At 33.1% G+C, this 27,758-nt stretch overlaps 1 protein-coding gene across 1 annotated transcript in view; it reads left to right on the top strand.

The window, feature by feature from the left end:
• Window positions 1-27,758, top strand: part of CSMD3 (CUB and Sushi multiple domains 3) — a 1,322,573-nt gene that overhangs the window by 998,038 nt on the left and 296,777 nt on the right. The window contains exons 26-28 of the mRNA XM_043879976.1: window positions 340-466; window positions 2,187-2,389; window positions 23,360-23,551. Of these exons, the coding sequence (XP_043735911.1) occupies window positions 340-466; window positions 2,187-2,389; window positions 23,360-23,551 (522 nt within the window). The remainder of the gene's footprint in view (window positions 1-339; window positions 467-2,186; window positions 2,390-23,359; window positions 23,552-27,758) is intronic.

The raw sequence follows: 27,758 nt of genomic DNA on the forward strand, positions 1-27,758 counted from the left end.
TGCCATCTGTTTCCCCTTGTTGCATTAACATTATTTTGCCATACATCTTAAAAAGTTTGAAGCCTAAACTCAGAGCTTTTGAGAGTGTACTTTTAAAATTCCCTAATTGACTTATTATATTTTCATTTATATGATCTAACTTGAGATACTTGTTTTATTGTACAATGTGTTCTTACTTTAATTAATACCTTAATCTGAGAAAACATATACACATATATACTTTCAATAAGAGGAGAAATCAATCCTTATTTTCCTTCAGGTGAAAAATATATACTCGAAAAATTTGTAGATGTTTAGAAAGATTAAACTGTGATTTAAAATTGAATTAATTTTTTCTAGCTGAATGTGGAGGTCGTTTTAAAGGAGAATCATCAGGAAGAATTTTATCTCCTGGTTATCCCTTTCCATATGACAATAATCTGCGTTGCATGTGGATGATTGAGGTAGATCCAGGAAACATTGTCAGGTAAATGGATTTTATCTTTTCAAAATGACTGAGGAATCTGAATTTCCTGATCAGACCCTATATACAATTAACATTAAGATTTTTCTTTTTTTTTTTTAAACCATTGGTAAAGAAAAACATGGTTTTTATCTATTATAGAATGGGGGGGGAGTATTGATAAGCATGACATATTAACTCATAGGCCACAGCATTGGTTCATATATCCCCTTAGAAACTCTTCAGTTAGAAGAGGGCACAAAAGATGAGGATTTTCCATGCTGCTTGGGAGTTCTGCTCTTTCAATTCTTCATGATTTAAGATGCTGTAAATTCAACAGAATTCTGAGATTTTTAAAAATTAAAGAAGAATTTTTGATATTAAATTGTAACCCAGATTTAAAGCTGTGACAATTCACATATCAAACATGGATGTGAGGTATATATAGATATAGATATAGATATACACACATATATATATATAGAGAGAGAGAGCGAGGCAAAGAGAGTTGAGTGTTTTGATATAATTGGATTTCTAGCTTTTGGATTAGGCACAAGAAAATTTGATATTAATTTTGACTAGATTAGACTAAAGCAAAATAGATTTAATATGAAGCATTTTTTTTTCTTTGTGCATTTTTGTGGTGGGGGCCATTTTCACATTCAGGAAGTTTCCTTTTACTTTACTTCTTTTTTGAATGTGAACTGTTTTTGCATTTGTGGAGTAAATCTTTGATTCTGATAAAACAAACACACCAAAAACCTGATACAGTGGCAATAACCCGTACTATGGCATTAGATAACTTGAGTTCAATTCATGACTCTGCCACCCTTAGGCAGTCTTATTTAATCTGAATCCCACTTGCCACCTTTGTAAAATCGAGAGGAAACTTGTTCCTGCTTCACCGAGTCGTTACAACAATTAAAGGAAGAAAACAGATGTGATGCATTTTGCACAGTGTGCGGCACATATGAGCTCCTCTCAAATGCCACCTGTCGTTGCCACAGTTAAGTCATGAACACTGAAAAGAAATGTATAGGTAGGTCTTCCTTGGGTTACATGCTGATAAACTGAACATAAGTCGAAAATGTCATAAATTGAAAATGCATATAATATAACTAATTTACCAAAATCGTCACTCCCCCTCGCCTACTCTGAACATGCTCAGAGCATCTACATTAGTCTACAGTTGGGCAAATCATCTAACCTGAAGTCTATTTTATAATAAAGTATTGAGTATCTCATGTAATTTTATTGAATACTATACTGAAAATGAAAAACAGAACTGTTTTATGAGTGCATTGTGGTTGTAAATGTGTTGATAGTTTGTTTTTGTGATCTTCTGAATGACTGGGAACTTAGTTCCCTAGCACTGCCCAATGTCTTGAAAGAGAATCACAACTGGGAAAAGATCAAAATTCAGAATACAGTTTCTACTAAATGTGTATCTCTTCTGTACCATCTTAAAGTCAAAAATTCCTAAATTGAATCATCGTATGTCAGGGATGGTCTGTAGACCTAAAGTTTTTATAATTGCAGAATTGATATAATAGTATATTTAATCATATTCTAAAAAAAGTATACTGTTCAAGAAAAATGCATTTAGTTTGTATATACATTTTGCATTATTCATTTTATTTGATAGAATAAAAGGAATATCTAGTATAAGCAAAGATGTTTTATAGTCTTTATTTAAAACTGGATCCATGTTTAAAATAATCAGAGATATATGGTTCTCCCACAGCCTGCAGTTTCTTGCTTTTGATACGGAAGCATCACATGATATACTCCGAGTTTGGGATGGTCCACCTGAAAATGAGATGCTTTTAAAGGAAATTAGTGGGTCTCTTATTCCTGAAGGAATCCATAGCACTCTCAACGTAGTGACCATTCAGTTCGACACAGATTTTTATATCAGCAAATCTGGATTTGCAATTCAATTTTCAAGTGAGTTTCTTTTTTTAAATAAAAAATATAGAAATGTTACTTAAATCCTTGTTATTTTACTACTTAAAAACTTTCATTTTTAAAATTTTAATTATCTTAATTTTTTTAATTTTATTTTTTAATTGGAGGAAAGTTGCTTTACAATGTTGTGTTGTTAATTATCTTAAATATCCTTATTTCTCTTCTTATTCATCTGGAGTTAAGATAAACCATAGGCAAAAGAAATACAATTAAGTTCTAATTAATTAATTCATGATTGGTACCTTCTCTCCAATTATCATACCAATTGTCCTTAAAGTAAAGGTGGTATTAAAGTTAATTCATCAAGTGAAATAATTACATTATGCAAACTGATAATTTGAATTTACTATAAAAGTATATTTTAAAATGTAAAATTTTTAGAGATAAGGAAGGGAATGAGTATTTGCCATTACAAAAAACAACCCTACATTTTTACTAATTTTATCTTCTTCTGTTAAAGATCTTAATTATATATTCACAGAAAACTTTGACAAAATATTTTAAATCTACTTTTACATTAAAGATTTCCTACCACAATGAAATGTCATTCACTCTAATTACCAGTGTTGATGGCTGTTTTTTTGTTTTGTTTTTTTTTATCTAAGTGGTTAATTATATGCTATTTCTTAAAAAAGATTTTGGTTTCATGGCTGAAACAAATAAATGGAAACTCAAAAATATTTAGTTGCTATTTTTTCACTAAAATAGATAGATAGAGATCTCTTTGAGAAAAATATCTAAGGGATCTTCTAATTGCATAGCCTTAAAAATGCTAGTAGTTGAAACTTATTGAGATTTCTAACATCATCTATGGAAAGAGTGCAGAGCAGTATTCTTCATATGTGCCTTAATTCAAGTCTTGGCTTCTTAACTAATTGCTGATTTTGGGCACTTCACCTCATCACCTGAGTCTGAGCTCTCTAATTCACATAGGGATAATGATGCTTATTTCATAAATAGATTATTAATATTTAATATGATCATGTGTGCACAGTACTTAGTATTGAATAAATAGTTGGTGCCCAGTGAACTATTATCACTATATTAATAAATGTAAGATTGGAATCCCTTGGAAAAAGCATGAAGAATTTATTTAATGACTGGCCTGAAAATACATCACTTTAAGTTAACAACTAACAATACAAATATATAATTAACTTGATATGTTTTTTGTTCGTGAAAGATGCTTGTTTGGCATAATCAACTAACATAAGTAAATGAATTGTTTTGTGTTATAAATAAGGCTCATGTGAGCGAGGTTTACATCAGTATAGGTGAGTCACTGTCTTTAGATTTGCACCCTTAGTATATCTTTTGAGACAGAAAAAAAAAGGAATGAAAAAATAAGAGAATGATTATATAATTAATGAGCATAAAGGACTTATAATTCTGAAACATACATTAAGCATTTTTCATATTTATATCTTGACTTTCTAATTTTTTTGAAGTTAGGGACAATATGTCAGCAAACTGTTTGTGATATCTGTTTGATTTCAGTTATTTATGATGATAGTTTGGCAACTAACAACTCTCCTTTCATTTACCTTAAATTAGTAAGGTTTTACACTTTAGTGGTTATTGTGATTAAATATCTAAATGCAATCATATGAAAAGGTGCTTGGGCTATTGTTTGTGAATGCCAAGTGCATCCGCTTAATAGAAACAAGCTGCTTTTTATGCATTTCTGGAAATTTTAATGTGCATCTGTCAGTGAAATTAGTAATATATTTTTTACATTTATTGTATCTGTAGGTCATATTAAAGTTATAGAAACAATGTGTATCCTACCAGAGTTTTAATAAATCTGCCTTCATAATATTCTTTTAAGATGCATAGAAATATATATCATTTATCAGAGACTAAAACTGATTCACTATAATAAAATTACCTTGATAGTTAATATATTGTGAATAGCATCAATTCAGATTTCAAATGCGGAAGGTTTGTTTGTTTGTTTGTTTGTTCATGAATGATTTCTTGCTTGGTGCCAAGAATCACACTGTGCTGTGCATAGTCAGTTGTGTCTGACTCTTTATGACCCCTTGAACTGTAGCCCACCATGCTCCTCTGTCCATGGGGATTCTCCAGGCAAGAATACTGGACTGGGTTGCCATGCCATCCTCCTGGAGATCTTCCCAACCCAGGGACTGAACCCAGGTCTCCTGCATTGCAGAGGGTTTCTTTACCATCTGAGCCACCAGGGAAGCCCGTTAAGAACAATGTTAAGTACTTTGCATATGGTGATCTCATTTAATGCTCACAGAGGCCATATGAGATATACTGTGCTGATGCTCAGTGCTCAGTAGTGTCCAACTCTTTGTGACCCCATGGACTGTAGCCCACCAGGCTCCTCTATCCCTGGAATTCTCCAGGCAAGAATACTGGAGTGGGTTGCCATTTCCTTCTCCAGGGAGATACTATGTCATCCCCATTTACCAAAAAAAATACACTGAGGTTCAGAGAGTGAGTTAATTTATTCAAGGTCATACCCTAGCAGGTGTTTGCAACTGTAGCTCAAATCCACCTCTCTCTGAAAGAAGATTAACACTGTTCCTGGTGCTTAGTAAATACCTAGCAGTCACTATTGCTCATTAATATTCCAGAGGAAAGACAAAGATCTTAGCTATATTTATTAGTTACAGTGAAGTTCTACAATTTCATCAGCTTATCTTCTGATTATGCTCCCAAGAACCGCATCTAAGGTCACACTTCCAAAAAGCAGGTGATTTATACAAGTGAAGAAGTGAGAAGAAAGAAAAGTGGTAGTATGTGCATTCCCATTTAAAAGGGACATTTGCCCCCTCTGGCTATCGTCATTTCGCCCTGTAGGAAGACAGATTCATTTTAAAGTGGAGATTGAAATATATTTTATGTAAAGTCCTCTGATTGTCAAAGAAAGCAACTAATCTTGAAGAGATCATTAAGGTACTATAGTCCAGTAAATCACTTCTGTAGGTCAAATTTGGCTTGTAGGTCAGAATATGCCACTTCAGTGCTTTATCAGAATTTCTCCTTTTCCTCAAATAAATCTGTCTCATGTTACCCATTTGTTTGTTTGTCTGTTCAGTCTAGGGGAGTCTATTAAAGGACCAGATATTAAGCATATTTATCTCCAAATGTTCCTCAAGTGCATCTTTCCTTTCACTCAGGCAATCATCTTCATTTTACACACACACACACACACACACACACACACACACACACACCCTATACTGTTTTCTGTCCTAAAGTTTTTTTTTTACTTTAAATGTTTTCCTGCTCTTTTTTCATAAATCTTGCACTTTCTTCCAGACTTGGCACCAAGAACTCTATTATAAAATGTTTTCTGACTTCTCCATGAAACATTTTAAAATGTTTATAAGACCATCTATTTTTTAAAGCTTTCTCTGACCTCTCTTTATAAAATGCATTCCAGCCCCATCCTCTAGGCACTTGCTTTAGTTTTTTCAAGTAAAGATGAGAAACCATGGATTATCTGTTCACTGTTCCAAAGATGTTTTAATTATGTGAACTTTGCCTCTCTAAATGTCTGTAAAGAACAAACATTTTATTCAGGGTGATCATGTAATTTATTGTTCATATCTAAGATGATTTTTGAGAGTAACAGGGGACATTGTTAGAAATTAAGCTGAACAACAGCTGTAAACTAGAACAATACTATCCAAGTCAATTTGTATCATTATTTTAATTGAGTCAGGTATGCATTCTGTTCTCTTTCCACTCTCCATCACCACCACAGTGCCTGTTCCTCTTTTGAGTGAATAGCTGTCAAATAATAAATAAAAAAGGAATGAGACAGCCAATAGTAGCAAAATAATCTTAAGCAAAAAATACAATCAACAAAATGTATTTCAGTAAACTTGGTACAAAGTGAGTGTAACTGAAATGTAGGTCCCATACCAACTTCATAATCATTGTCAAGACACTGTCAGCAGCCTCATGCCTTCTATTTTACAATCTATGCATTCTTTATAGTCTGTCACTTTGCAACTTGGTGTTATAGTCTGCAAGGCACTTTTGCTTAATCAGAGTTTCTTAAGTCTGACATTGCCACCTCATGCTATCCTATGTTCTGTCCTTGGTTCTCAGCAGTCAGCCTCTATATCCCCTACTTAAATTTGTAATCTGCTTGTCTCATCCCACTTTAGTTCCTCAGGGAGGATATCTTTAGGTATCATGCTGTCATTTGCCCACAGAATAGTTGATTTGGACAGAGCATTTTCTATGTTCTTCACTTTTAACCTCTCTGTTAAGAATTTGCCCCTGCTGGATAATACAAGATACCAAGGCCCAAAACTTATAACTGTTGAAAATTCTCAGAGAGATGGATTCCTTAATTATGAGAGGTTGATGTCTCTGGCCTTAAAGAACTGTATGGTGCCCTTGCATTCATACCCATCCTCATTATTACTGCTTGCATTGCTGTAGCCACTCACTTCATTATCTGTAGCTAGATTTTTGTCTACATTTCCAACTGACTAATGTTTTGAAAACATAAATCAGACATTCCTCCTCTGTTTAAAATTTCTTAATGGCTACGAAGTCATAAATTTAAAATTGTGAAGTTACGTTTAAAGCAATTTGCACCCAAATTACCTGCCAGCTTCATCCCTCACTATTCAGTTATATACATCTAGTTGTCTAACTGTACCATCCTGAGAAGACATTGGCGATTCACATTTCCAGTTCTATTGCAAACTTTCTTCCATGTTCCTAGTATGTTTATGTCCACATTAAAAAATCCATAATTCTTAATCATTTTCCAAAGCCCAGGTCAAATGATACTTTCATTACTGATGAACTTCTAGACAGAATCAATCACTTCTATATCTGCAGCTCCCTGATACTATGTGTGTGTTATATTAGAATTGCTATATAAACCTAGTTTGCCCAAGACAGTTCTGATTTATGCCTCTTTTCCAGGCATCCTGACTAGTTTGGCATTTGGGCTGTATTTTCCATTTTTAACAAAGTATCATTATTAATATTTCTGTTAAAATAGCTGAGGTATATTTATTAGCTGTCATCTTTGTATTTGATCTCATCTAGTAGTGTGTGAGGTATATTCTCAATGCCCAGAGTAATTATAATGCATGATTAATTTTGAAAGATAAATATTCTGCAAACCCATCTCTATTTTCCAGTCTTTTGTGGATTTCAGGTAACTTAAACTTTCTTTTCATGAGTAACATATAGGTCACTTGAGGACAAAATGAAAATATTCTCAGATATTAATGTCTAACCCATTCTGACCTTGGAATGTAGTGGGAGAAGTATTTGATGCTGTTGCCTTACCAGCTCTTTTGTTTAACAGCAAGTTATGTCATAATCTATGGCTTGAAAGATACATAAAGCTGTCAGGCCTTGAGTTAGCCAGATAAGTGAGAAATATGTATTCTTGAAATGCACACAGAAGTAGAAGTTGAACAGATGTGCTATAAAGCTATAGTCTGAATGTCTTTGCCATGAATGTGTTTGTTATTTATTTTATGGGGTATTTTAACAATAATTTATTTTATCATAGAAATATTATTTTATTATTTTACAATAAATGTTTATGGTAGTTGTGGCCTTATTTAAACTCCACATTTAAGGAGAAAGTGTATACTGAATATTCATTTCTTAAGAAAGCTAATTACACCATGACACATGACGTACAAAAGAAAGTTCACCTGAAGGTTGCAGTGATGAGAGGCCAAGCTGAGATTAAGAAGGAGATCAGCCAAACATTATTGCAAAAGTTGAAACTGAGCTCAAAACGATAGCAGGAAGGGATCTAGAAGAATATTTTGTTTTTTATAATTTGTGAACCAAAGCATCTTAGTACATCCAGAAACACATTTTAAACAAGCAAGGAATCCCACATGATCCCACTTCAATGAAACATATTTAGGTAAGTTGTAAAAATAATTTTAGTGGGTAAATTATGTATGGATTGGTTATTTTCATGTACAATCAAGTAATTAGTAGAATACAGAATTAAATGAAACTTTCTTGGCTTCTGTGTTATATTAACATTTTGGGGTGGGGCTCATTTTATATTCCAAAATATGAAACATAATTAAATGGTGATTGGGAGTCATAATACACTGACAAAATCTGTCATTTTAAATTACCTGATGTATTAAATAAGGTAGTTGATTTTGTTAAAGTATCTAACTACTATAGGCATGTTCTTTTTGTTTGAATGTTTCCTAAAAAAAAAATTGATTGTTTGAATTGTTTCCTAAATAAAATTTCTCCCTGGTTTTAGATTTATCCTGGGGACTCTGATATCATTGGTATTAATAGACCAATTTTTCCTAATAACTTGTTAACCTCATGGAAAAGATGGGATATTTTGATTGAGAATTTAATATATATGATATTAAAACATGAGATTCAGACCTAATAGTATATTAATATTTTAAGATCCTGATCCTTGGTATTTTTATTTTAAGAACAAATTGTCTACAAATTTTTTTTTTTTTTGTCTACAAATTTTAATATGATAAGCTGTTGAAATACCTATTTGGCTTAACTCTATGGTTCTTAAACTTTTATTATCTACATACTAAGGATTTTGTACAACTTGCTCAAAATGTCTGCTAATCATCATGCTTTTTAAATTTTGATGTGCTAATCATCAAAAAACCCAATAACTTCTCAGTTAAAACTAAAAGAAAATTAGTGCTGAAAATACAACTTGCACACAATATATGTTAACATATATGGGGATCATAGTGATGTCATTAACCATGTGAAAACTATAAGATATTAATCTGTTTTAAAAAAACCATCATTTTTCATATAGAACAAATGAAGACTCTACTGAACTAATTTCATCACTTTAGTTCTAAATTCTCTTCTGCATATGTGGAAAGTGTTAACATGCCAGCCTCCTTAGCAGAAGAACTTCCCAAATAACAATTTTAAATTTATTTAGACTTTTTTTTTTATGGTCTAGCATATGTGTTTCTGGGCTTCCCTGGTAGCTCATCTGGTAAAGTATCCACCTGCAATCCAGGAGACCCTGATTTGATTCCTGGGTCTAGAAGATCCCCTGGAGAAGGGATATGCTACCCACTCCAGTATTCTTGGGCTTCCCTGGTGGCTCAGATATTAAAGAGTTGCCTGCAGTGAGGGAGATCTAGGTTCAATCCCGGGAATGGGAAGATCACATGGAGGAGGACATGACAACTCACTCCTGTATTCTTGCCTGGAGAATCCCCAGGGACAGAGGAGCCTGGTGGACTAGAGTCTATGAGTCACAAAGAACCACGTGCATTTGAAAAGATAAGAATGTACACTTGCCATTATTTGGAATTAAATACCAATGAGATGCAGTTGGTTGATAACACTATGCCTGAAGTGTTCTATATTATTATTGATATTTGTCTACTTCTTTTTTAATATACTAATGAAAAAGCAGTGTTTAAACACCCAACTGCAATTGTGTATTTGCCTATTTATTCTTTCTATCTTATCATGTCATGTCATCTGTGTATTATGAATATATGTTGCTAGGTGTGTACATTTGAGGTGCTATGCCTTCTTAATAAGTTGACTCATTACAATGAAAGAGCTTTCTTTTTCTCTGGCAATTTTCCTTGTCTTGAAGTTTTCATTGCTTGATATGAATATCTTATATCAATAATTAGTGTTTGCATTTTATTTTATTTAGCATCCACTTAACTTGTCAGTGTCTTTATATTTACAGTACATTTCCAGTTTAAATAGAACATGATTGGGATAGCACTTTTGAGTCCTCTTTTTAATACAGTCTGAAGATTTCTACCTTTTAATTATAGTCTTTAAATCATTAGATCATTCACACATAATTTAATCGTTATGGTTGAGTTTGTCTACCATATTGATAATCAGTTTTTATTGGACCCACCTGTGCATTTCCACCATCATTTTCCCCCTCTATTAAATTATTAGTTAAACATTTTGGAGGTGGGGGTGTACTTGCTCTAATATTAATAGCATACATTTTTTTAAATCAAAATCTACTATCAAATTCTATTACACAGCCTCACATATAATGTAAGAACCTTGCAATGATGTACTTCCAGTTCTCTCTTCTTTCCTTTGGGCAATTGTTTTCACTTATCTTAGTTCTATTTATGTTAACAGCACATGACTTTTTTTTTTAACTTTTAAGCAAACAATTATCTTTTAAATATTTTTAAAAATGAGACAAAGGGCATATATTAAAATTATAGTATTAAGGATAAACTTTCTTTTGTGATAATAGTACAAATATAAATTTTGGTGACATGCAACTTCATGACAAAAACAAAGCTCTTATTAAGAAAAAGATTTGAATTGGTTGTGGAATACATATGATTCACAACTGCAACCAAGTAAATTCTGTCAAAATAAAACTATCATTAAAATTTACAAATATTTACAAATATTTTTATGTATAGCAAAATAATTGAATAACCTTTTCAATATGTATGACAAAGAAATACTGATTCAAAAATATATAAATTTTAGTATATCAGTACTAGTTTCTGCTTTTGCTGCTCATTGTCATTCAGACTTAGGAACATTTGTATCTGAAGCACTGTTTTTCATACACAACCTAAAGTGAAATATTTCAAAAAATCATAATTTAAGACAATTTGGTAAGTTTTATATTGTGAAATTTTTTTATCAAAGAAAGGTGTCCCAAAAGAAGTAAAGATTTAATATCTGTGAAAATACTTAAGCTGAAATATTTACACATTGTTTTATGACATAAAGTCAAATTGAAACTTTCCTCTATTTCAAAGAATTAGCTCTATGCTTACTGGATACCTCAATACCTGTAAAGAGAAAGCTTTCTCAATTAAAAATATTATGGTCTGTGGAGACATTTGTTGACATACCAACAATTTAAAATATATTGGAAATAGCTTTAACAATACCAATAAAAATGAGAATATATTGAAAACTATATACTTAAGAAAAAAAAGTAAACTGGCATCGGTGGTGGTGGTGGTTTAGTTACTAAGTCACGCTCAACTCTGTGCGACACCAGGCTCCTCTGTCCATGGGATTTTCCAAGCAAGAATACTGGAATGGGTTGAGTAAAATGACATTAAATATGTCTAAAAAAATCAATTAAAGAATGTACACATGTACCACAAATGATTATTTTGCTTCTCTTATTTTTAATGTTTAATTAATTCATGTTAAGAGGATGTTTTTGTGTGCATAGATATATGGCATTTTAACTTTTTAGAAATTATTTTGAGTAATTTTTGTATAGATAACTATTTTGAAAAGTACATCTATGTAAAATTGTGTCAATACATATTATAATTATATAATTTAAATCACTTTTAGTTTTTTATTTCATGCCCACAATTTTTCACTTTGTATGACAAATGTTACCTGATTTTAATAAACATTTTTTTATATTAAAGACATATACATATCTGCTATCCCTCTTAGATTATGTTCCTTTGGTGGACAAGATGTTACCCTATTAATATTTATATAACTAGAACTTGGCATTACATCTGGTAGTAAATGTTAAATGAATCTGACTGTGTTGGAATTTTTTGTAATGTAAAATTAAACACACTGGTATTATGTGCTATCAGTAGGAACTATGTAAAATATTTGTATGTTTCTTTATCTGTTTTTTTGCTAATTAATTCTGTTAATCTCCAAATATTGGAATTCAATTTCAAATTAGACTTTTATATAATCCTTTGTAAAGAAACCGCCTGCAATGCAGGAAACCCCAGTTTGATTCCTGGGTCGGGAAGATCCCCTGGAGCAGGCCGTGGCAACCTACTCCAGTATTCTTGCCTGGAGAATCTCCATGGACAGAGGAGCCTGGCGGGCTACAGTCCATGGGGTCGCAAGGAGCTGGACACAACTGAGCTACTAAGCACGGCACATGATCTTTTATAATCTTGGATATAAAGTCATTTCCTGTAAGGTACCTTTGACAGTCTTCAGTAAGTTACAGTAAGTACCTTACAGTAAGGTACTAGGTACCTAGTAAGGTACTAGGTACAGTAAGGTACCTAGGTATCTTTGACAGTCTTCAATCTAACATGACTTTTGATTTAAAAAACATTATACCAGTGATTTTATCCTCACTTTGTCCACATATTAGAACACAAGAATCGATGGTGGTATGGAGGTGTTATTGTTCAGTTGCTAAGTCATGTCTGAGTCTTTGCAACCCCGTGGAGTGCAGCACGCCAGGGCTCCCTGTTCCTATCTCCTGAAGTTTGCCCATTTTCATGTCCATTTCGTTGGTGGTGCTATCCAACCATCTGATCCTTTTCTGCCCTCTTCTCCTTTTGCCTTCAATCTTTCCCAGCATCAGGGTCTTTTCCAATGAGTCAGTTGTTGGCATCAGGTGGCCAAAGTATTGGAGCTTCAGCTTCAACGTCAGTCCTTCCAGTGAATATTCAGGGTCATCTTATTAAAATGCATCTCCAATACCAAGCATACTTGGCTTCTAGTAGGTTTACAACAATTACCTGGTGAATAAATGAGTAAATATGTATTTTTTACACTATGTTTATATAAAGTACTTGAAAGTATACTACAACACTAGCTTTGAGGTTTCTTTTGCATCCCATGCATGGAATATCTCTGTCATCTTGTCATCTACTATAACCTTATTTGCCATATCATTAGGTGTTTCCAAAACATAATGAAATTCTAAAGATAGCCACATTGCTGAGTAGCTGGCAGAGTGTAGGCCTAATAATAATGTTGAACATTCTTTATAAAATTGGTGGATCTCATACAAATCAAGGACTCAATCAAGGGCAGAATTCTCCAGGGTGAAATCAACCTCTAGGTTACCATCTGCATGTCAAATATTTTCTGATTGATTTGATTCTTGATGAGATTCTTTTCAGGTTAAATATTCCTATTACTCAGCTTGATTTCCTTATTGATAGAAGTGGAGAATATAGTGTCATTTCTTAGTCAATACAAAAGTATAAGGCAATAAAACTGAAGAGGACAGTATAAGGCCTTGTGAATACCAAATTTGGACCATGACCTTGCTGAAGTTTCTTGACATATTGCAGCAAAATATACAACTACTTCTTAGAGTACACAGTGAATAGTAAAATATACTGGTCTTTTTCTTAGAATTGACATTTTCATATCATATAATTTTCAATTATGCAATGTAATTGTTAGAATAATACTTTAAGATTTTTTTCTAATACTAAATCGGTCAGGTAAATTATTACTATGTCAGTTTTACTGACGAGGCAGACAAAATTCAGGGAACTATGGCAATCTGACCAGTGTCCCTTTCTGCAGTTCAGTTCAGTCGCTCAGTCATGTCCGACTCTTTGCGGCCCCATGAATTGCAGCACGCCAGGCCTCCCTGTCCATCACCAACTCCCGGAGTTTACTCAAACTCATGCCCGTCGAGTCGGTGGTGCCATCCAACCATCTCATTCTCTGTCGTCCCCTTCTCCTCCTGCCCCCAATCCCTCCCAGCATCAGGGTCTTTTCCAATGAGTCAACTCTTCGCATGAGGTGGCCAAAGTATTGGAGTTTCAGCTTCAGCATCAGTCCTTCCAATGAACACCCAGGACTTATCTCCTTCAGGATGGACTGGATGGATCTCCTTGCAGTCCAAGGGACTCTCAAGAGTCTCAACACCATAGTTCAAAAGTATCAACTTTTTGGCACTCAGCTTTCCTCACAGTCCAACTCTCACATCCATACATGGCCACTGGAAAAACCATAGCCTTGACCAGACGGACCTTTGTTGGCAAAGTAATGTCTCTGCTTTTTAATATGCTATCTAGGTTGGTAGTAACTTTCCTTCCAAGGAGTAAGTGTCTTTTAATTTAATGGCTGCAATCACCATCTGCAGTGATTTTGGAGCCCCAAAAAGTAGTCTGACACTGTTTCCACTGTCTCCCCATCTATTTCCCATGAAGTGATGGGACCAGATTCCATGATCTTAGTTTTCTGAATGTTGAGCTTTAAGCCAACTTTTTCACTCTCCTCTTTCACTTTCATCAAGAGTCTTTAGTTCCTCTTCACTCTCTGCCATAAGGGTGGTGTCATCTGGATATCTGAGGTTATTGATATTTCTCCCGGCAATCTTGATTCCAGCTTATGCTTCATCCAGCCCAGCGTTTCTCATGATGTACTCTGCATATAAGTTAAATAAGCAGGGTGACAGTATACAGCCTTGATGTACTCCTTTTCCTATTTGGAACCAGTCTGTTGTTCCATGTTCAGTTCTAACTGTTGCTTCCTGACCTGCATACAGATTTCTCAAGAGGCAGGTCAGGTGGTCTGGTCTTCCCATCTCTTTCAGAATTTTCCACAGTTTATTGTGATCCACACAGTCGAAGGCTTTGGCATAGTCATTAAAGCAAAATAGATGTTTTTCTGGAACTCTCTTGCTTTTTCGATGATCCAGCAGATGTTGGCAATTTGATCTCTGGTTCCTCTGCCTTTTCTAAAATCAGCTTGAACATCTGGAAGTTCTCGGTTCACGTATTGCTGAAGCCTGGCTTGGAGAATTTTGAGCATTACTTCACTAGCATGTGAGATGAGTGCAATTGTCTGGTAGTTTGAGCATTCTTTGGCATTGCCTTTCTTAGGGCTTGGAATGAAAACTGACCTTTTCCCGTCCTGTGGCCACTGCTGAGTTTTCCAAATTTGCTGGCATATTGAATGCAGCACTTTCACAGCATCATCTTTCATTCCCTTTCTTACTATAGTATACTTCTTCTGCTTTTGATAGTATTATTTATCCAATTGTATCAAATCTGAGGCTTTCCAAAAGTTCTTGAGATTAACAAATTTATACCAAAAAATCAGCTTTCTGAACAGAAAGGACATGCAAGAACTTCTAAGTGATTTTAGTGTATTTTTTCTTTGTTGTACAAAGCAATGCCACAAGAAAACTGGAGTATTAATTAGCCCAGGGTAACCAAGATGGTAATTCAAATGTTATCTCTGAATTATCATCCATAATATATTTGAAACATGTGCATGTGTTAGTTAGGACCATTTTAGGTGAAATGCACATTTCTAATTAAATTAGATGAAAACAAATGTAAAATGAAAAGTCAGAAGTATATTTACAGTACTGATGAGTTATAAAAATGGTGATAACTCAGTCATTTTCTGTAGTATTTAGTGCTATTCATATTGTTCTAAAAATGGCCTCAGGTTATCCGTATAGAGTAACACAAATTAAAATGTAATATAAATGTTGTTACTTCACTTGGAGTAAATGTTCCCCAGTGTGAAATGAATCCTAAATTATAAATAAAGTTTAAGCATACATTGAAGTAACTATAGTTTGGTTCATTCATTCATTCATTTCACACATATTTACTTGATGAACTATTTTTAACTCTTATGCAAGATTCTCTTCAATGTCTTATATATGAGGACTGTTTATCCATAGGGTGTAGCAAAGCTTGATTTGATTAGGTTCCCTGTTGCTTAACAATAAATGCATTTAACTCTTTCAGTGGATTTAGACTATTGGTAAAGACTGAAAACATTGTAAAAACAATTCCTAATTAATACTAATATAAACTTTCCTCACTTGAATATAAATTCTTTTTTTAATTACATACAAAGACATATATATATAATTAGGATAAATGAATATGGCTGATAAAATTGGAGACAGTTGTATAGATATCTCCCTCAGGACAGATGTTTAATAAGTGTTCTACTAAAGAAAGGAAGGGAACAAGAAAACAATTGGAAGAGGATGAGAATGTAATGAAGAGTTTGTTTATTTAAGATGGAAGTTATAAGTCACATTTGTATGTTACTGGTTGTGACCCAGTACAGAAGGAAAACCTAGTGAATTAAAGAGATGAAAAATGTTTAGGAATGAAGTCCTTGCAGCACAAGAACTAGGGTTAGCCCTACATAGAGCAAGGACATCTTCTTCACTGCAACAGGAGAGGAAGCAGAGAATGTGGGTACAGATGCCAGAGATTCAGTGAGGGTGTTCCTACTTTACTGCTTCTATTCTCTAAAAGAACCGTAAGAAAAGAATTCTGGAAAAAAAAAAAAGAGAGAGAGAGAGAGAGAAAGCAGGAAGAAGAGAGCGAAAGAGGAAAACAACTGGAGGGAAATGTCCTTGTTACTGTTACTTAATACCATTTGGCACATACATGGCTAAATTTGGCATTCTGTGTGATGTACTATCGCTTCAGTTGTGTCGAACTCTCTGTGACCCCTTGGATTGTAGCCTACCAGACTCCTCGGTCCATAGCATTCTCCAGGCAAGAATACTGGAGTGGGTTGCTGTGTCCTCCTCCAGGGGATCTTCCAGATTCAGGGACTGAACCCACATCTCTTACTCTTATGTCTGCTGCATTGGCAGGCAGGCAGATTCTTTACCAATAGCGCTACCCGTGAAGCCCAAATTCAGCATATAGCAGGTTAAATTGTATTTTTATTACTTCTAATAATACCTACAAAATAACCCTGAGTCTTTCTTCTTTGTTTCCCTTTATAGTGAAATATCAGGAACAAGAAATGGGTTATAAACTGCTCTTGCCTTTCTGTTTCGAACTAGTTCTAACTTTTTTGGCCCAGTTCTTTCATTAAGAAACAACTGTCAAAGTTCCATTAGTAGGGCATGCCTTTTTATTGTTTTATCTGGTAATGTGGTAGATTTCTAATGAGACAGTATACTGTAATACTTAGGAGCCCTGCTGTTTCTTGAGTTCAAGTTCCACATCTGCTAAGAATAAGCACATAATATGTTGGGAAGCTTGTATTACTCACTTAGAATAGGGATGATAATACTTCATAAGGATTTGTGTTTTAGTCTAAGAGTATATAAATTTAGCTTCTAGTAAAGTGTTTTGTACAATATGTGCTCTCAATAGAGACAATAATCATAATCATCATTATTATATTGGTATCGATTCTAATTGTCATTCATGTTGCATATAATTTTTCAACATATATCTCTTTCTTAGATAAACAGATTTTTTTCAGTTTGACACAATGTATACCAATGAAATTCTGTGAATAAGACTGCATTGTTAATATCTGTGCAATTTAAGTAAGAAATTAATATATTTAAAGTTAAATGTTATTAAATATGTAGGTTTTTTTATTTCTCCTATCGGGATGATAGGCAAATAAGGTAGTTTTTCTTCTGATTTTATAATGTCATTTAAGGAGTAGTAATGAGGAGATGGCTAGATGGCATCACCAACTCAATGGACATGAGTTTGGGTAAACTCCGGGAGTTGGTGATGGACAGGGAGGCCTGGCGAGCTGCGATTCATGGGGTTGCAAAGAGTGGGACACAACTGAGCGACTGAACTGAACTGAACATATTTTAGAAATTTCCATTGAAGTCATGATTTCACTTGTGCTCCATACTATGGTTCACAGTCTCAGTACTTTTTATTACAAAGGTTCTATCATTTTTACTTAAGAAATGTCCCTAGGTTATGGTCTCATGTGTGCATAGGGCACTTTGTCCACTTTAAACAGCTATGTGATATAGAGCAGTGTTATCTTTTTTAAGCCTTAATTTTCTCATTGGAAAAATATGGATAATAATAGTGTCCAGACTTCTTGTGAATCCAATGAGAAACAGCTCATAGTACAAGTGTTTAAAAGATAGCAAGTGTCCAATAAATATTACATATTGCTTTACTAATCACATTCTCTTCTATTTATATACCTTTTCCCTGTAACTATTACAGTTTCTATTGAATAATCAACTGGTCTAAGAGCTGTGAAACACTTGATAATTCCTATTCTTCACTAACCAAAATATAAATGTCCATTCCTTTTGGGGGGAAAGACAAAGAAAGGAAGTTATTTTTCATTGTCAATTTCATTAGGTTTTGAAAGTTACATCCAAGCTTTATTTGGATAGGATAGCATTTAAGCCTATTATATGCACTTTCTAGAATGTTCCTTTCTTTATATCATTGCAGATGAGGCAAGGTTGTTAAGACCTTTTATCTCTGTTAGAATTTGTGCTTACCTTACATATTTTTGTTAGGAAAAATCAAGAATGTCATACTTAAACCTAATAGAAAAAAATGCAGATATTCGTTTCAGCAATCAAATTTGAAGTAATTTGAACTGAAGAATTTAGGAAAATAAATAGAAATTATCTATGTTAATAATTTGGTGGCAAATATATTATTTCTAATGTGTAGCTTTTTAGATTTTATATATATAAAATAGTTGATAAATTAAAATACTTACTAGCAAAAAACACCCTGTGTTTTATATATATATGTATATATAAAACAGCAGAAATAAAAGCAAATGAGAATTATTTATCATGAAAATTGTATGTTCCATAAATTTAAACAATAAATGTCAAATAACTATTCTTAACCTATTTTTACACATGTGCCTAATACTTACTATTTTCTAATATTATATAATTGCTTTTAAATCATGCTAATTTTGTGAGATTATTTCAGTCCATGGTGTTTTAAATGGCTATTTATTTTCTTCAATGGCTATAGCTTTTGTTTTAATACATAAAACAAAAATGATTGATGCCAAAATAAATGTTATTTTGCCTACCCACAAACACAGTGAATAGCCAGTATAGATTTAAACTTTGAATAAGTAAAAAAAAAATAAGACAATAGCATTCACAGCAAGTCATTGTGTCTGTGTATATTTAACTAATTGCCTTTAGAACTCAAGTAATTCCAAGAAGAAAAATATTTGGTCTTTTACTAAACCCTGTCATTCTCTATTTTGTTTTAAAATCTTACTCCTAATTTATTTATTAATTAAGAGAAAAGATATGGTACAGTTTTACCACCTCTCTTCCTTCAAGTCAACCAGCCCCAAAGGCAAATGAATATTTTTACATATATTAGCTGTCATATTGAAGCGTTCAGATTTTAGTTACCAGGTTCCAATTTAAATCCTGAAGCATAGTAAATCTGATGATAGGGCCCAAACATCTTTTTTGTCTCAAATTCTGGTAAGCCACAGTTATACTAACTGCTTTCATTTCAGTATTTGTGTAACATTGCTGTATGTACATTTTTACTTTTGAGAATGCTCATACTAAGCTTCAAGTTTTTTGCAGATGCAAGAGTCCAGCACATAGGAAGCCTCAACAACAATGATAAAAACAACAACAAAATAAATTGTTTTCATTACCTTTTATATCATTCTGCTTTTCAGTTTGATAGCTGTAGCATATTTTACATTTATATCACTCCTTTCCAATGAAAACTTGCTAAGTGTAAATATTATATGTAGAACATCCCAATCCACTTTTATATTGTAAAGCCAGTTCATAGATCAGTTTTAGTGTTAATGGAAACCATCCCAGAACAATTCAATTAAAACTTAATAACTGAGTTTATCCCAAAAATTTACCAAAAAAGTGTCTATCAATATTAAAAGATTGTAATTGCCAGACCCTGTGATGCCTGATGGATGTTCTGCTAAGGAACACTGATAGGTATTAGAGAACAAATCCACTTGGAAATTGGAACTGTGCCCCTGCCCCACTTCCCTCCATATTATCCCATATGAGTTCGATTTTTATTCTATTATCAACTAAAAATAACTCAAAAGATCATTCAAATATTTTAAGATAGACACTTTTATGCACACTATAGCATTTCTGTTTATGGATGTACTCTCTGTATTTTTAATAATTTCTTAATGAGATTTATTATATTTAACTAAGAAAGAAATTGTACCTTGAGGACAGTTAACAGGTAGAAGAGGACATTCTCCTGTATTATTTAAAAATTTGACTTCTGAAACCAGACTAACTGGGGTGTAAACCTTGGTTCTGCACTCTAATTTATGTAATATTTAAAAAGTTACTTAATCTTCCTAGTTTTTGCACCTCTAAAATATTTAAGAACAATAATGGCACTTGACTGATTGGGTTGTTAGTAGAATGAAATGAATTATACATGTTAAGTCCTTGTCCTTGGCCATTGTTCAGAAATGCTAGTTGATCAGTACAATGAAGCAAAACTGTAAGATTGCTGATGATGTGTATAATGATACATGGTTTTAATTTAAGTGATAGGTAAAATGATATTTGTAGTCTACATTTTGTAACCTTTTTAAAAAGTAGCCCTTTAAAAATTAACCCTTTAAAAATAACTTTCTTTCACGCTTTCCAAGGTATATTAAACAATTTGTTTTATTCATTTTGTGTATGTTATATATGTGTGTGTATACATATATGTGTGTGATTATGTGTGTGTGCATATATATATATATATATGAAATCACTTTTTTGTCATTTCAGCTTTTATGCATATCACAAATATTAGAGTCTTTGTTATTTTTTAAATCGATATAGTCCCCTTGATCCCAAATGACTTGGAGAGTCAAAACATTGCAATACTTACGTGAGATCCTCTCGTTTCTTTGTTGTGTATGTATGTGTATTAAGCAGATGAGCTACAAAAAGAATGCCTGGTGGATTAAAACAGATTGATTGATATATTAATGAAACTTTGTATGTATGTATGTATGTATCTATCTATCTATCTATAGCTACCTACCTACCTGTGTGCCTGGTTATTAACCTACTAGGGATGTATGCAACAGAATCTGTTCATAGGTGCCACACTACACAGTTTGAACAATTCAAAGTCTGTTCAGTTTTGTGTCTGCTTATTTCCCCTTTGTATTCCTAGCACCCAACACAATGCCTGGAATATATTAAGTTAGTGAATAAATGAATGAGTACTAGTTATGTGTCTGTAATCCAGCAATTTTTGTACTTTAATATGCAGTTTAAAAAATAATGTATACAAGTACTGAACCTACATTTATGAATATAGTTTAATAATAGCTTAAATAAAAAAGTCAATTGTTTGTCTTGATACTTAATTATCATGTGCTTTAGAGTAAATCTGCTTTGTAGTAATTCAAAATAATTAAGCTGTTCCTATTCCATTAACCTGTATGATGTAGTTAATTATATTATTAAATGTGCCATATATTGTATATATTAATAAAAGAACAGTTGTTTTCCTGTAGTACCATACCACTCTCCTCTAATAATTTTTTAAACTAAAATTTAGATAATTTTAGATTTCTATACAGTTGTCAGAAATAATAGAGATCCTGTATATCCTTTACCCAATTCTCTCCAATGACACTTTCTTGTATAACTATAGCACAATATCACAACCAGAAAATTGACATTGATACAATCCACAAACCTTATTCAGATTTCATTAATTTTACATATGCTCCTTTGTGGGTGTATGTTTATTTTGTTTATATAGTTCTATGTAGATTTGATCACCACCACCAGAGGCAAACCACAATGTGATTCCATCACAAAGATCCCTCTTTTGAATGTTTTATACTCATAGTCATCTCCTTCCATCTCCTCCCCCTACAATGTTTGGTAACTAGTAATCTGTTTTCCTACTTTGTAATTCTGTCACTTCAAGAATGTTACCTAAGTAGAGGCTATTGTATTTTTTTACTCATCATACTTGCTTTCAGATACACCTAAGATGTCCTATGTATCAGCATTCCTTTTTTATTGCTGAGCAATATTCCATGGTATGAATTTAGTTTAATGGTTCACCTGTTGAAGGACATTAGGTTTGTTCTTAGTCTTTGAAGAAGAAGTGAAGTCGCTCAGTCAGTGTCTGACTTTTTGCAACCCCATGGACACCAGGCTCCTCTGTCCATGGAATTTTTTAGGCATGAGTACTGGAGTGGGTTGCCATTTCCTTCTCCAGGGAATCTTCCCGACCCAAGGATCGAACCCAGGTCTCTGGCATTGTAGACAGACGCTTTACCATCTGAGCCACCAGGGAAGTCCTCTTAGTCTTTAGTTCTGACAAAGAAAACTCCTGTGAACATCCATGTTCACATTTTTATGTGAACACAAGTTATCATTTCACTGGAATAAATATGCAAGAGTACACTTACTGGGTCATGGTAAGCATATATTTATTTTTTCAAGAAAGTGTCGTCTTTCCAGAGTGGCTGTACAATTTTACATTTCTGCCAAAAGTGTATGTGTAATTCATTTTCTTTCTTTTTTTTTTTTAAGAATCTTCCCAGCATTTGGCGTTACCATATATTTTTTTTAATTTTAACTAATTTGATAGGTATCTCATTGTGGTTTTAATTTGCATTTCTTTAATGGTTAATGATGCTGAATATCTTTTCATGTGCCATCTGGTATCCCCTTTATTGAAATGTTTTTTGCCCATTTTGTAATTTGATTTTTTCTTCTTTTTTTTGCCCCAGTTCTAAGAGTTCTTCATATGTTCTAGATACTAGTACTTTGTGATATATAGGCCAAGCAAATATATTCTTCTGATTTGCAGCTGTCTCTTCATCCTCTTCACAATGTCTCTCAGAGAGCATCAAAATAATGAATTTTGAGTAGATTTATTATTTAGCTACTAAAATGTCATGTTACTGCTTGAACAAGTTAACAAATTATTTATGAAAAAAACAATTTAAAAGTATTTATTATGCAGGTATTTAAAAATTAGCAATATTTTTTATCAAATTGAGGTATTGTTGATTTACAATGTTATATTAATTTCAGATGTACAGCATAGATAATTTTTATATATTATATATGCAATATATGTGTATGCTCAATCATGTCCAATTCTTTGTGACCCTATGAACTGTAGCCCAACAGGCTCTTCTGCCCATGGGATTTTCCAGGCAAGAATAGTGGAGTTGGTAGCCTTTTGCTCCTCCAAAGGATCTTACTGACCCAAGGATTGAACTCACATCTCCGCCATTGCAGACGGATTCTTCACCTGCTGAGCCATCAGGGAATTATACCTCATTTAAAAAGCAACAAGGATATATTTGTATAGCACAGGGAATTACGACCCAGGCATTCTTAAGTTATTTTTTTTTAAAGCATGTAGACATGTAGAAGCCTCTCAAATATGAGGTCTGGAACTCTGAAATTTATTTTGGTTGGCATCAAAACTAAAAGTTTGTTTCTGTTGTTCACAGGTTCTGTTGCCACTGCGTGTCGTGACCCAGGGGTTCCTATGAATGGAACTCGAAATGGGGATGGACGAGAACCTGGAGACACTGTGGTTTTTCAGTGTGACCCAGGATATGAACTTCAAGGAGAGGAAAGAATAACCTGCATTCAGGTAGAAAATCGATACTTCTGGCAGCCCAGCCCACCAGTTTGTATAGGTATGAATTTAGAACAATTAAAATTTTATGTAAGTGTGAAATGATGGTTAAAATCTGGTTTCAGTGTTATTAAGAACATTATTCTGGAATAGGTTCTAGATCTCAGAGGTCTATGACCTTCCAAAAAATGCACAAAATTGTAAATCATTATTATTTTTCCCCTGAGGAGAGAGCGGGTCTATAATTTCATTATATTCTTAGTGGTTTTAACACTCTTCCAAAAAAGTTTAGAATCAAAGTTCTTGAAAAACCTTCATCTTGCCTTATCTGCTATGTTGTTGTTCGTTGTTGTTCAGTCACTAAGTTGTGTCCAACTCTTTGTGACCCCCATGGACTACAGCACACCAGGCTTCCCTGTCTTTCACTATCTCCTGGAGTTTGCTCAAACTCATGTCCATTGAGTCATTGATGCCATCCAACTATCTCATCCTCTGTCACCCTCTTCTCCTCCTGCCCTCAGTCTTTCCAGAATCAGGATCTTTTCCAATGAGTAGACTCCTTGCATCAGGTGACCAAAGTATGAGGCTGCCAAAGTATATATCATCTGCCAAACAAATGTAGTTATCCAGTACTTTTAAAATCTACAAAACGGATTCAGACACTGTATTTGAAATGGGCCATATTGATCTTGCCTCTCTAATCGTTATTTCTTCTAAGAAAGAAAGTTTTATCAGAATTTAAATTTGAGTTTTAGGGCTTTGATTTTTCCTTCAATCCATGTATTCCAGATCAGTTTTTATTTTGACGATTTACGGATTTGCAACCACTTGGTTCATACTTCCAACTCTCTGTCTTTTGTTTCCATGCCCTGTTCTTGAATCTCCAAATTAGACTCTTGAAAATCAAGACACACATTATTTCTTTACCAAGTGTGAGAAAAACCTTTGGATTAAAAATAGTGAGAAAACATGCTATATAATCTTAACAAAAAAAGATCTCATCATTAAGGTTCTTAGATTCAACTAATTCAATCTCAAACCTGTGGTTCTAGTATCATCTAGAAAATATAATGCATTTTGACCGAAGTTTGTCCTGTCTACTCAAAACTTTATTTATATGCATATCCTTTCCTTTGGTACACTGTAAGCAACTTGAGAGAAGATTCCATTTCTTATTCATTGTATTTCTTCTAGCATGCAAATTTAGCACATTTAGGAGAGAAAGACTTATTTTTGTTCACTTATATCTAACTCATAAATACATTTTCACTAATTATTTCACAGAGTCACATGATAATAGGAAAAGAGTGTTTAGTACTTAAGCACTCAATTATTCAGATTTATTTTATTCATTTTATATTTCTTATGCATGAGATGGAAACTCAAATACATTAGTGTGTCCTACACACTGTTATAGGCATTGACGATTTAGCATAAAAATAATATAGAAGAGTTCTCTGTTCTTATGAACCTACTTCTAATAAAGTGAAAACTAAATAGTCTGAATTTTCATATCATATATTTTTCATTTTATAGTCTGGAATTAACAAAAAGTATTTAATATGGAAAATGAAACATATCTAAAGACTCAAACCAGCCAGGGTATGACTTCTAGGTATTTCTAGACTTCTGTAGAAAATGGGGCAGATGATAATGACAAAGCTTATTAAAGAGGCTGAAAAAAAAGCACAAAATAAGTGCATACCTTAAGCCAGTTCAGCTTTAGCCATATTTCCCTTTACAGTTTATTATTTCCATTTATACCTATGTTGCTCACTATGTATGTATCACTGAAAGATTCTAAATCATTAAACATGTTGCTTTGCATTTTATTATAACTTCACTCATAAATGCAGACAAAAAAATACAAGGAAAAAATGCTTTCAAAGGAAAGACTGAAACAGTGAAATTTTCATTTATTTGTTTACTACACAGGTTACCTAAAAAATGCTTAAACCAAAATGCTACATTCCAATTAATTGGAATCTGACTGAGCATCTTGTAAAGGGCATCTATGTAAAGAGAAAATGACACAACTTCAGAAACTTACTTGGAACTTCTTGAGTTATTGTGATTTTTACACCTATTAAATGGGTGCTATTTATTAGAATTATCAGAAAGGCTATAGTATATCAAATGTTATGTTGAGAATTCTGAAATATTGAACAGCTTTACACTGAAATTCTAGAAAACACAAAAATATGAAGCATAAAAGACTAAATAGGCTGTTGTAAAATTCCATTTGTAGACAAGACTTTAGTCAGCAGGTAATAATTTTAGGAAAAACATGTTGAACACTAAATTTTATTTAAATGGAGCAGTTTGGGGAATTTTTTAAAAGGATTTTTGTGCTGTGTATTATTTTTTTATAGGAAAAGATCACTTGAGGAGAGGATATGCATTAGAGCTTCTCTGAAGAAAATAACCTAAAAAAAATGTCTGAAAAATTGCTAAGGCTGCAGAAAGCTTGATCTCTGAAACTGATAAGAAAGGAGTCCATGATTGGAAATACTATGCCAAAGATTAAACCCTCAACTTTTTAGAAACTTCATAAGTCTATGTGTCAGACCATGGAGCATACAGCATTTTGCTTGCATGTAGAAGTAGTCAGCCTTATAGCAAATACCAAACAAAAGGACAGTCATCTTTAAAAGAGTTAATAGAATTCATTCCAACAAAATTGACAGTGTGAAGATTACTTTGACAGAGAGAAAGTAGCAGCACTCAATATGAAGGTAAATAACAAAAGCATTAGTGTGGGTGGGCTGCTGAAAAGGACAGTAGACACAAGTAAAACTGAATTGGGGAGAAAAATTAATAATATTGTAAAATCATTATCAATAGTGGCCCATGTAACTATCTCACAGAAACTACACTCAGAACAAATCATTAATGTCAGAATTCCCTGGAACCTAAATAAAATTTTAATTCATTAATGTATTTGATTTAAAGAGAATCTTATTTTTGGTGCTTTATGATTAGATACATAAAAATAAAAATGTATTTTCCAAATGTTATTTAAAGTTTTATTTATAGCAAAGTTTTATATTTAAAGCAAAGATAATTTTCTTTACTGTTGATTTGTTTGGGATTTATACAAATGTCAGATAATGTCTCTGCTTATCTCAGTGGTTTTTACAGATTTTCAGAATCTACTGCAGCAATGAAATTTATCAGGAAAACCTCAATAAGTAGTTTAAATAATTGAATCAAAATAATTTTAAAAGACTTTATGCTCAAATAGTAGTATAATCACAAAATATATTCAGTAAGATACCTAAAATTTGTATAATGGATTTTCCTATATCCTATGTGATAAAGAATATACACTATAAATGTAAATGTAGATGTGTCATGTGCATAAAATTGCTAATGATAAAAGATCACTATTTCCTGTGAAAAATAAAACTGAAACAAACCAATAAAATTGTTACAACAGTCCCCCCAAATTACTAATAATACCACTTCCTTAGAACGTGAAGGAAAACACAAAAACATTCTTGCCTTAATTCATATATATATGCATTTTCTGTTAGACATACTTTTCTAATACTTTCAAAATTCACATTTGATTTCAAAAATTCCAAAGACAAAATATGCCATTATTTTTATCAAAGCATATAGCTACAAATTAGGTTGTCATTCAATCTAGTCATCATTAATCTTCATAAGGAATGCAAGGAGCCAGTAACAATTCAGCAAACATTTGTAGAATGTGTAGTATATGCTAAATCTCACATAGAAAATAACATGTAGACAGTTTTTACCTTATGAATTAAAGATGAGCAGACACCTGAAAGGAATATTTAAATAAAATACAGTAAGGAAAGTGATAGAGATAGGCAAAAGTTGCTATGGATATCAGGGGGTTCTGGAGAGAGCTGCCATAGAGCCCAGGCTGAAAATTTCTAGGAAAACTCCCTAGTGTGTGCTCAGTCACTCTGTCATTTCTGACTCTTTGTGACCCCACAGACTGTAGTGGCCAGGTGCCTCTGTTCATGGGAGTTTCCAGGCAAGAATACTGGAGTGGATTGCCATTTCCTTCTCCAGGCAATCTCGACCCAGGGATGGAACCCACATCTTTTGAGTCTCCTGCATTGGCAGGAGGATTCTTAACCACTGGAAACTCCCTGGAGGCAGTGATGAATCTTGAGATATAAGAAAGAGTTACATAGATGTAGAAGGGAAACAGACATTTCAGGAAAAACAAATAGGAGGCATAAAGGCATGTTAATACAAGGAACAACTAAATAATTATTTGAGTGTAA

This window comes from Cervus elaphus, chromosome 21 (assembly GCF_910594005.1).
Source record: "Cervus elaphus chromosome 21, mCerEla1.1, whole genome shotgun sequence".
Lineage (NCBI taxonomy): Eukaryota > Metazoa > Chordata > Mammalia > Artiodactyla > Cervidae > Cervus > Cervus elaphus.